This window comes from Crinia signifera, chromosome 2, assembly GCF_055691185.1.
Source record: "Crinia signifera chromosome 2, ASM5569118v1, whole genome shotgun sequence".
NCBI lineage: Eukaryota > Metazoa > Chordata > Amphibia > Anura > Myobatrachidae > Crinia > Crinia signifera.
In genome coordinates this window covers 179,943,937-179,955,260 of record NC_139218.1, presented here as the reverse complement: position 1 = coordinate 179,955,260, position 11,324 = coordinate 179,943,937, and the positions used below count along the sequence as shown (strand labels likewise).

The 11,324-nt window shown below is 43.9% G+C and overlaps 1 protein-coding gene across 1 annotated transcript; it reads left to right on the top strand.

The window, feature by feature from the left end:
- The first annotated feature begins 337 nt into the window (after nucleotides 1–337).
- On the top strand, nucleotides 338–4,187 carry AUNIP (aurora kinase A and ninein interacting protein). The gene is made up of 4 exons (XM_083173262.1): nucleotides 338–532; nucleotides 1,756–1,903; nucleotides 2,130–2,237; nucleotides 3,564–4,187. Exons 1-4 carry the CDS (start codon nucleotides 434–436, stop codon nucleotides 4,094–4,096), a joined length of 888 nt encoding a protein of 295 aa, XP_083029388.1. The 5' UTR covers nucleotides 338–433; the 3' UTR covers nucleotides 4,097–4,187.
- The last annotated feature ends 7,137 nt before the right edge of the window (nucleotides 4,188–11,324 follow it).

Here is an 11,324-nt window from a genome sequence, read left to right as displayed (position 1 = left end):
ATTCCCTAGTGATCAACAGTAGATGCATTGTATGTGCCGCAGGTGTACCTAACAAGGACCGCACCTGTCATAAATTATTCATCTAGTGTAGTGTCTGTATTCTCTACTATATGGTCTATAGGGCGCTAGATATATCAGCCGCTGCGCATTCTACACCATCACCGATTAGATAGCATATTAGTGTCGCCTGCCCACCACAAAAATGGCCGTTGCTATCGTTTCAGTCACAGTGTAAAGAAGCCGCATCAGGCAGTACCATGGACAGCTATATGACAGTGACGATAACACGGGGAAGGCAGTGTGCAGGACTGCTATGTGCGAGGACGCGGCGGGAGATTAGAATGTTGTGAGTGCACAGTTCACTATTGCTGCACTGACTGCAGTGCTGCTGCTGACAATTTGTCGGTCTGGGCCGCTTTGTGTGTGCGTACAGATGAAGAGCAGGAGCAGCAAACGTGCCCGGTCCCCGCAGCATGCTGAGCAGTGCGGGGTGTGGTTGGACACGGCAGAGCTGAAGAGGAGATCGCAGCAGGTAGGGATAATGGGACTACTTTATTGTATCAATTCAAGACAGTTTTCCATAAAATGGTGCAGAAGCTACAGTTCCTGAATAATTATGTATCCGCCCAAAGTGACTGGAAGAGTGAAAGACACTTTGGTCAAGCAATCGGCATGCTAGATGGCCCCCACTGTGTCCAATCTAGTTAATGATATATTGGTCCTGGGTAGGCGAATTGATCATATACGATAAACAATATTGTTAAGTGATATCACTGGGACCCACTATACAGACAAAATCAACCTGCATGTTCAACAGATGGGGTACATCATTAATGATGCGTAGGAGCATGCATCATTAATGATATTAAGTGTACACCTTTTTAAAGATTTTGCTCAGAAGAGCCCTTCTCAACAATATCTTTTAAATAGTCATATAGTGTATGGGACAGGAGGCAGCTATTGCAAATTCAGCAGTAAGTGATGTTGAGGTCGTGTGTGTGTGTATATATAGACATAAGCTAGGTTATTGGACTCTACATACATAAGGTCAATTCAGTGACTGCCCTCCCACTTTGCACCCGTCCTCCCCTTCACTCTGTCTTAACCCCCATTCTCAATATTACTCAGAAAGGGCCTAGTGTGTACAGTATTGTTAACAATGCATGCTCCCATTTCAAAGGGCAGTATTTGAAAATGACTGTCAGGCTGCCTAAATTGGGTGTACGGGTGATTTTTTTGGCATGTTCCATGGGTGCCCATGGATTTAAGTGTTCAGACGTGGTCTGATATTTGGGCTCCTGGGCACATTCGCGCGTTTAGGTATTTGGTGAGGACGGGCGTGCTTAGGTGTATGAGCGCATTCGCATGGTTGGTAGACTTCAGGTATTTGGGAGTTTGGGTGCTCGGCCTCATTTAGCCACACTCGGGTGATCAATTGTAATTGGGCACATTCAGACACTAAGCTTTTCAAGCATGCTCCAGCACTCGGGTGTTGGGGCGCTCAAATGTTTGGGTGTCCGGGCTTCCAGGTGATCGATGTGGGGAAAAGTGGCAGGGGGAGGGTGCGTGCTTTCGACAGGGTAAGCGACTTGTAAGTGGCGGAGCGACTGCGGCGCACACCTACATTAAGTGGCATGTGCAGCTCAGCCTGGAAAATTTCCAGTTATAGCACATGTCAAAATGTACTCTTTGTATGAAATCTTTTGTCCAGGGCTGAAATCCTAATTTTCTTATCTCTTCCATTTTCTTTTGTAGACTGTGATCCCCTGTACATCGTCAAACAGGCTTAATCCGCTGTTAAGGAGACATCATATTGATGCTGCTTTGTTTGACTTTACTCAAACAAAAACAGCTTCGGTTTGTACTAAACAGACATCCATGTACTCATTCTTCACTCCATCTGGTGAGTACCATCTTGTATATTGTCCTCTTTATTGCTGACAAATGAAAAGAGGGATAAAAAAAATAACTTTAAGCTATATTCTGTATAAAGTAGAAAAAATGTGGAGGTGGCAAAGATGGTTCATAAAAGTGTGACCACAACCTTCTATCTTGAAGTGATGTTTACATTTAATCTATCTTGCCAGGTCTTCTCTGACAGCTTGTAATACTCATATTGTCTCTTTCAGGCAAGAGGAATAAACTGGCTTGCAATTCACCAGTTACTGCTTCAGTTCAAAATTTAAATCCTTGTAACAAGACAGACAACGTGTATACGGCGAACTATTCTACTTGTGGTATGTGTTCTCACCGCTACAGAACCCCACTGCAAAACCCTCCATCTCTATTGACCGAAAGAATGCAGCATTTCACATTGGGATGAAAATAGATGTGTTCAAGAAAGTTGTATGCTATAATAATTGGAAGATACAATTCCTGTCTTGGCACAAAATATACAGAGGAGTCTTAAATCAGATGTCCTTTATATAATATGGCTTTATCATATTCCCATATTATGTAGTGTGGCAGTCAGAGGAAACCTATGCAATCCTGGGGCAATATACACATTCTAAACATGTAGGTCCTGATTCTGGTTCACTCACAAAAGCAAATTCTGTCTAATGGACAAAACCACATGCACTGTGGGGGGGGGGGGGGGCCTGATGTAGCATGTGGATGTTGTTTTGTTTCTGTGCACAGTAAATACTGGCTGCTTTATTTTTACACTGCAATATAGATATCAGTTTGAAGTACAAACCCCGCCCAAATCTAAAGGTCCTAGACACTGGGAGACTATGGACAGCGATAAAAATTTACATCGCGGGGGGGTAAGCCGCTCAGTGCATACACACTGAGCGGCTTTCCCCCTGCCCAGCAGGAACGGAGGGGGGAGGATGGCTTTGCATAGCGCAGTGCTATGCAAAGGTGTCCTCAAAGCCGCTCATCTGCTGTTATCACCAGCAGATGAACAGCTTTCCCGGCGATGATGCGGGAGCTCGCAGCAGCGCTCATCTCTGGGGCATATACACTGGGCAGCTTTGAGCTGAAAGATGCTCAAACATGCTGTTTTGAGCGACTTTCAGCTCAGTCACCCAGTGTGTATGGGCCTTAACTCTCTCTGCCATTGGCTGTTAGCAATCACTCATGACACTTCCCACAGCTTTGGAGCCAAGTTTGGATTCCTGCAGCATTTGATTTGTTGAGGCTTTGTGCCTTCCAAGCTTTTTTTTCTCTTTCCAGTATGTATAACTGTATAGAACAGGGTTCTCCACTCCATCCCACAAGTACCACCATTATCTTATATTTTGGGGGGATTTCTTTAATCATGCAGAGGTCTAAATCTAAAAAATGTGTCATGATGGGGAAAACTTAAGCTTGACAAACCATGCTCCATATCAGTAGATCTCCTTTGGAAAATCTACTGGAGATGAGAAGTGTTTAATGGTGAGAATATTACAGACTGCTAAAAGGATTTACTGGCTTATTCACTATTAATTAAATCTTCAAAATCAGGTAAATGTTAGTATATAAAATAATTGGCGTGCACATATTCATGCAATGATGGTATTAAATCTTCAAATCATAAATATTAATATTTTTTTTTTTTTTTCTCCCCTTACTAGAAACATCTGAATGTTTGAGTCCAATGTATAGTGAGGATAAAATTACTGGGAACCAGGAGGATGTTAACTTCTACAGAGAAACAGAGTTTCTTGTACATACAGAACAACATGAGAATGAAGATGTTAATGGTGTGTGTGGTAAACCTAATAACCAAATGACTTGCTTTATTAATCCTTCACCATTGAAAACAGAAGAGAGCTCTGTCAAATCCTCTGCTTGTTGGACTTCTACTGCTAAGAGCTTACTGTATGGACATGACTTGCCAGAAGGTGATTATGAGGAACAATCATATGAATCTTCACCTTATTGGCTGGGCAATCCGTTGTTCACTCAGGATACACAAGGGAACAGAGTGATCAGTCATAGGATTACAAGTGAGCAACAAAGGAATTGTTACCCTGCAGGACCACTTAAGGACAGGACTAATGTTGCAAGTCCATTGAGAGCAACTCCCAGAACTTTGTGTGATGACGTTTCTCTGCACAAAATGTTTACTCAGGACTCTGAAGGGAATATGGTTATAAAGCACTAAACGGCAACTGCATATAGAGCCCACTCTAGGATATGCAGTCTTTGTAAAATGCAACACTAATGAGATAATAAAGTTACTTTTACTTAATCCTTTATTGTTCCTACTCAGTTGAGGTCAAAGGATTTATATAAATGTATCTAAAGTTACAATGCAATAATTTTTCAAATGTAGGTTAAAATGGGGGAGGGGGGCACCTTTTTTACAAATTTAAGTTATCGCTGTTTTAAGCTGGGTAAACATTAGCCGATATCATCAGTATTGAGGGGGGGAATTCGTGAGGAACTAACCTGGGTAATGTCTGTTGCTCATTTTGTGTCATAGGCCACTGGCAGTGGAGTATAAGATTTGAGTCTGTAAGGCCCAGTGGAACTTAGAACAAATATAGAATGAAGAGGGTCAGGAGAATCAGGTTGTAGCATTGGTGGCTGCATAGTGTCTAGCCTGGAGGTACATATAAAATTCCCCATGAGCCAGGGAAAATATAGTGGCTAAGGGCCTTATTCTGGTTCACTCTCGGAGGCAAATTCCTTCTCAAATGGACAGAACCATGTACACTGCTGGGGGGGCAGATGTCACCTGTGCATAGAGAGTTAGATTTGGGTGAGTTATTTTGTTTCTGTGCAGGGAAAATACTGACTGTTAATTTCTACACTGCAATATGGATCTCGCTTTGAAGAAAAACCCCACCCAAATCTAATTCTACCTGCACATGTTATATCTGCCCCCCCCCCTGCAGTGCACATGTTTTTTTCCATTTGAGAAGGAATTTGCCTCTGAGAACCAGAATAAGGCCCTAAGTCCTGGAAGGACATCAGATGCCCTCCCTCATGAAGCCTAAATTCAGCATGCCCAGTTGGAATGTGGGATTTCCCCAAAATTGGGCATATTTGTAACCTGATGCCTATCAGCCATTATTTTCATCAACAACTTAGTTGACATTGAGAAATGAGATGGGTCTGTAAGACCCTGGGTCTTCCGGGTCACGTCCTGGCTTAGGGAATACTTTCACTATGGCAGAGTTGAAATGAGGGGGCAATTGGGAGCATAGGCGTGCGCAGCTCATTTTATTAGGGGGTGCACCGTCAAAGGGATGTGCCTAGCACCACATATTGGGCATGTATAACAACGCCCATTGGGTGTGTCTAACAGCGCCAATCAGGTGTGTCTACCATCATCTATTGGTACTCACTACAATATAAAATGGCTGTCCGTATAATAATACATGCGAATAAAGTAAAAAACATATTCGGATGATATGTAGTGATAGGACAATGGTCTGGTACAAGTGACAATGCAAAACACACATAATTGATTGATGGGCGCTTCTTTCAATGGAATACAGTTCTAAAAAGCAAAAGTCTTTGGTAAAAGGTATTGTTGGTAGGAAGGTGTTCATAAGGGTGGGCACAGCATTAGGGGGGTGCCTGTGCACCCATAAGACTCAATGTGCGCACACCTATGATTGGGAGCCAGTTAGGAAGTATTGCTATTCTGGTCAATCAGGATCCTGTAAAATTCCGCTGAATACCCGTCCGGGCCTGGGGCCTTTTAAAGGCTTGAGTTTTTTTAATTTAACGTCCTACAATAATAGGGACCCATTAGACCAGGGCTGGGCAACACCGGCCCTCCAGATGTTAATGAACTACACATCCCATGTCTCCGTAACACTGGTCCTGGAGAAAAACACAACATAGCATAATACACAGGGAGGGTAACCAATGGCTACCATAGGATCTCTATGAAGAAAAAGGAATTATCGGTAAGTATAATTTGCCTCTTTTTTCTACGATCCCCATGGCAGCCTTAACACTGGGACATACCCAAGTAAACACAATAATGCATGTAATATTTTTATTTGTATAGGCTTTAGACAGCCAACGTAGCCTCTTGTAGCACATGCTTCCCAAAGTGGGCAGTAGACACATTGAGTGCATAGTGATTTGCAAAGGTATGAACCGATGACCATGTAGCTGCTCTGCAGATCTCAGACACCGACGCCTTCGCCCTATTCGCCCAGGAAGTGGATACTGCCCGGGTAGAGTGTGCCTGAACAATAGGAGGAGCTGCTCTATCAGCCTTCTTATATGCAAACAGGATGGTCTCCCTGATCCATCTAGATATTGTCTGCTTTACAGGTGCCTTTCCTTTCTTCATTCCTTCTGGAATGACAAACAAATGATTCGAAGTTCTGAAAGGTTTAGTTCTTTCAAGGTACAGGGAAATAGCTCTGACCAAATCTAGAGTATGCCAAGCTTCTTCCTCTATGTTTTTTGGATTCATACAGAACTCAGGTAGTGTTATCTCCTGGTTCAGGTGGTAGGAGGACACGACTTTAGGAACAAATTCTGGGTGTGTTCGCAGTACCACCCTGTCTGGATATATCACTAGGTACGGTTCCTCTATCCAGCGGGCTTGCAGCTCACTAACCCTCCTAGCAGATGTTACTGCCACCAGAAACACCACCTTCCAGGTAAGGAATTTTAGCGAGCTCTCAGCTAAAGGTTCAAACGGATCTTTAGTTAGAACAGTCAATAACGGGTTCAATAACGGGTTCAAGTCCCATGGTGCTACAATGGCCTTAATTGGTGGTCTGATTCTTTTCATCGCCCTTCCAAATCTCTTGACCATTTTGTCTTCTGCTAGTGGTCTGTCTAATAGAACACTCAGAGCTGACGTCTGTGCTTTAATAGTGGCTGTAGCTAGACCCATTTGAAAACCTTCAAAAAGGAACTGTAGCACCTTGTCTGTGAGAATACATGCAAAGTCACCTTTAAATCCTCCCCAAGTAATAAACTTGTTCCAGGTTTTATAATAGGCCACCGAAGATATCTTCTTCCTAGCCTCCATCATCATTTCTGTGACTTGCGGCGATAGATTGTGTTTATTCAATATCTGCCGCTCAATTTCCATGCCTCTAGACACAATGCTGCTGGGTCTTGGTACAGCATAGGTCCTTGACTCAACAGGTCTGGTCTGTTTGGCAGTTTCCAAGGCTGTTGTATCGATATCCTTAGGACATTGGTATACCAGGCCCTTCTTAGCCAATGTGGTAGTATTACTATTACTTGCACCTGGTCTTCCCGTATCATCTTCAGTATCTTGGATATTACTGGGAAGGGGGGAAAAACATAACCCAGGTTGAATGTTCATTTGATCGCAAACGTGTCCAAAGCCGCTGCCTGAGGATGCCAGAACTTTGAGCAAAATTTGCTCACCTTTCTGTTGGTAACTGTGGCCATCAGGTCCACTTCTGGCACGCCAAACCTCTTCACGACCTCCTGGAACACCTCTTTGTTCAGCTCCCACTCTCCAGGCAGTATAGTCTTGCGACTCAGGAATTCTGCCACGATGTTCTTCTTGCCTGGTATGTAAACCGCCGAAATTGATAATAGATTCAATTCTGCCCAGTTCATGATCTTCTCCGATAATATCATCAGCTTCCGACTTCTGGTCCCCCCTTGATGGTTTATGTGGGACACCACTGTTACATTGTCGGACATAACTCGGAGATGGGAGTTTCGAATCTTCATTCTGAGCATACTCCTCGCCTCCCAGACCGCCTGCAGTTCTCTTGCATTTGAGGAGTTCTTTGCCTCTTCCCGAGACCACATCCCTTGGACTGAGGAGTTTCCGAGATGAGCTCCCCACCCTGAAAAACTGGCGTCTGTTGTCAGTATTTGAAAGTGTGGATTTTCCAAACTTGAGGTTCTGCTCTCTAGTTCTTCCGTCCACCACTTCAGGAATTTTATCACTGGTTGCGGTAACTCTATGCAATGATGATCTTTGTAACCTCTCTTCAACAGTGGGAGTAGAAACCACTGCAGCTGTCTTGAGTTCCACTGCGCCCAGGGTATAATCTTTATGCATGACACCATCATTCCTAATAATTGCACTGCCTTTATCAATGGAATTCTTCTCCTTTGTAGGATCCACTCCGTCAGTTCTTTTATTCTCAGACATCTTTCTCCTGACAAGGCCACTGAGTATTCTTTGGTGTCTATTCTGACCCCCAAAAACTGTATCTTCCTGGTCGGACATAATTGGCTTTTCTCGTCGTTTATGATCCACCTGTGTCTTCGCAATGTTTTTAGTGTTAGAGCCACACTCAGTCTTACTTCTTCTGCTGAGTCCCCAGCAATCAGTAAATCGTCTAAGTATGGCCATATCTGGACTTTCTTCTTTCTCAGCTCCGCCATTAACGTGATCAGTACCTTTGTGAACACTCTTGGAGAGCTTTTCAGCCCAAACGGTAGGCACGTGAACTGAAAGTGCTGTCTTGCCACATAGAACCTCAGGAACTTTCTGTGATTTACACATACTGGAATGTGGTAGTATGCGTCCCTCAGATCTACTGAAGCTAGATACTCGTTTCTTCTTATTCCTGATATTATGGAAGTCAGACACTCCATCCGAAACTTTATCTTCCTTATGAAGTAATTTAGCTCTCAAATCCTGGATGGTCCTGAACCCTCCCTTGGCTTTCTCCACCAAGAAAAGGTTCGAGTAAAAACCTTTGTGTTGGGTTTCTGGTACCCTTTCGATCGCCTTCAGTTCTAGTAACTGTTCTATCTTTTCCCAGAGTGCCACTCTTCTTTCTCGGTCTTCTGGTACCCTGGACTTCATAAATCTGTTGTGAGTTGGAAATTCTGCAAATTCTATGTGATAGCCTTCTTGAATTATATTCAACACCCACTTGTCTGTTATGGTGGATCTCCATTCTTCTACAAATAGTGACAGCCTGGCGCCTACTTCCATCTGAAGATAGTCATAATCTTCCTCCTTTATCAGCCTGGAATCGCCCACGAAAGGGCTGACGAAAGGCTTGTCTCGAAGTGTTAGAACCTCTTCTGTAGTATGGTCTACCTGGCCTGTATGTCTTGGCCTCCTTGTATGACTGTTTATTTGAACTTGGATAAGGAAATCGGTTCCTTCTGTCTTGAGGGAGACGAATAGCTTTTCCTCCTGACAGCCTGTGAATCATCGTGTCCAATTTTGACCCGAATAAGAATTTCCCTTCAAGGGGCAATGTTGCTAGCTTATTCTTTGAGTTGGCGTCCGCACTCCATGGCCTGAGCCACAGTGCTCGTCTCGCTGTAACCCCAGCGGCCATGGTCTTTGCTGCAAAGGATACAGAATCTAAAGACGCCTCACACAGGTAGTCTATCGATTTTTGCATAACCTCAAGGCTTTTTAACAGGTATTGCTTTGAAATTCTGTCTTCTATGTCAGTATGAAGATTGGAAGCCCATAGTCTTAGGGCCCTTGAAACCGATGCCACCGCTACCATAGATTTAAATGACCCCGCAGAAGCAGAATGAACTTTAGGCAAGGCGTTCTCAGTCTTCCTATCCATTGAATCTTTAAAGGCCGCTGCATCTTCAACTGGGATAGTGGACCTTGAGGTAAGTTCTGCCACCGCAGCGTCTACCTTCGGCATCGAGCACCAGCCTAAGAACTCATCGTCCTTGTATGGGTATATCTTTTCGACTCGATTACCTAGCGTCAGCTTCTTGTCTATATTCGTCCACTCCTTAGCTATCATTTCCCTCACCATAGTGTGGACTGGAAATGTTCTTCCCTTTCTTTCTCTGTCTTCATATAAGGGATCTTTCACTCCTGAAGTACCTGCTTCCTCTTTATAGTTCATGGCCTTGTATATATTTTTCAGCATACCTTCAACTAGCTCTAGGTTAAAGGTTCTTACTTCTTCTAACCCCTGATTCATCTGTGGAGTTCTTTTCCAAACACTCTACCTCCTCAGATGAGCCTTCCTCATCAGACGCGGCTTTCAGCTCGGTCTGTTTGCTCCTTCATCTGACCACTGATCAGCGCCTGTCAGTTCCTTCAATGCCGCAGCGTGCCTGGTATGTAACAATACTTTCCAGCAGTCCTTGCATCGGCGTCCATACTAATAATGGCAGAAATTTATGCATAAGGGTAGTGTACTGACCTTAGCATCTCCTTCTCCCCGGGGAGCCACCCCAAGCAGTTCTTCAACTGTCTAGAGGTAACCCTGGTTAAAACAAAATTAAATAACCTACTCTGTCCTTCTCTTAACGGAGACAGGAAAAAAGACACAGAGGAGAGAGAGGAGGGGGCTATTATACCCAAGGTGGGCGGTCCTAGAGAAAAATATCCTGTCTGAATCTATGGGGGATGGGGAATATCCCAGTGTTAAGGCTGCCATGGGGATCGTAGAAGAAATTGGAAATGTTGTTAATATATTGGGTAGTTTGATTGGAATGGGATCATTCGTCAGACTGCATTTAGGTCGGCATGGGTTAGGTCGACAGGGTCATTGGGTCGACAGTGAAAAGTTTTTTTTGTTGCAAATTTTTTATTTATTTTTTTCAAGCGTCGACAAAAAGTCAACATAGCACCGCATCCCCTCACATGGCTCGCAGCGCTCGCCATGCTTCGGGCACGGTGCCTCGCTACACTATTTTATTCTCCCACCACGCCCTAGTGGATGGTAGGGCTTGAAATACCGCCTGTTGGCACATGTCGACTCATAAAACAGTCAAATGACCCCATGTGGACCTTTTGCCTGTCGACCTTCCCCATGTCGACCTAATGTCATGTTGACCTAAATGCAGGTCAACCTAGTGGTGTAGACCTAAATGCTGTAGACAATATGACCGTATCCCGTTTGATTATCTAACAGAGAATTGAATTAGGATTTTGCTTGTATATAGGTTGTTTTATTGTTATGGGAATTCGAGGTTTTATATGTTGTGTAGAAGGCAGTCAGGGTGGATTGTGCTAACAGGATACTGGCCAACTGGTATTTTCTGTATTTGTTCACAAATGATATTTCCCACAAAACAGCCTGTGCCATTTGCTACAACAGGATTGAATCCTCAAAGTGACTCTGATTGTCCTGTCTCATCTCAAAAGCCCATTCTAAATTTTAAGGTATGAGGGAAACCTCCACTGTCTATGCTTGCCCACATCCACTAATGTTGTCATTGTACACCATATCATGGTGTGGTCAGAAATGCACATTGGTTCTATCTGGGGGCCTCTAAAAAGTTTAGTAAAGAGGGTGTTTGAAGGTAGCAGGTAGTCTATACGCGATAAGGTACCATGTGCTGCTGACAAACTGGTATAATCTCTTTCTGTGCGATGTATAAGATCTATAAGATGCAGCTGTTCCACTAAATGGGGAATGCCTATATCCGGGGAGGGAGGGGTCCACCTGGGTACCAAGGATTTGTCCATAAAGGGC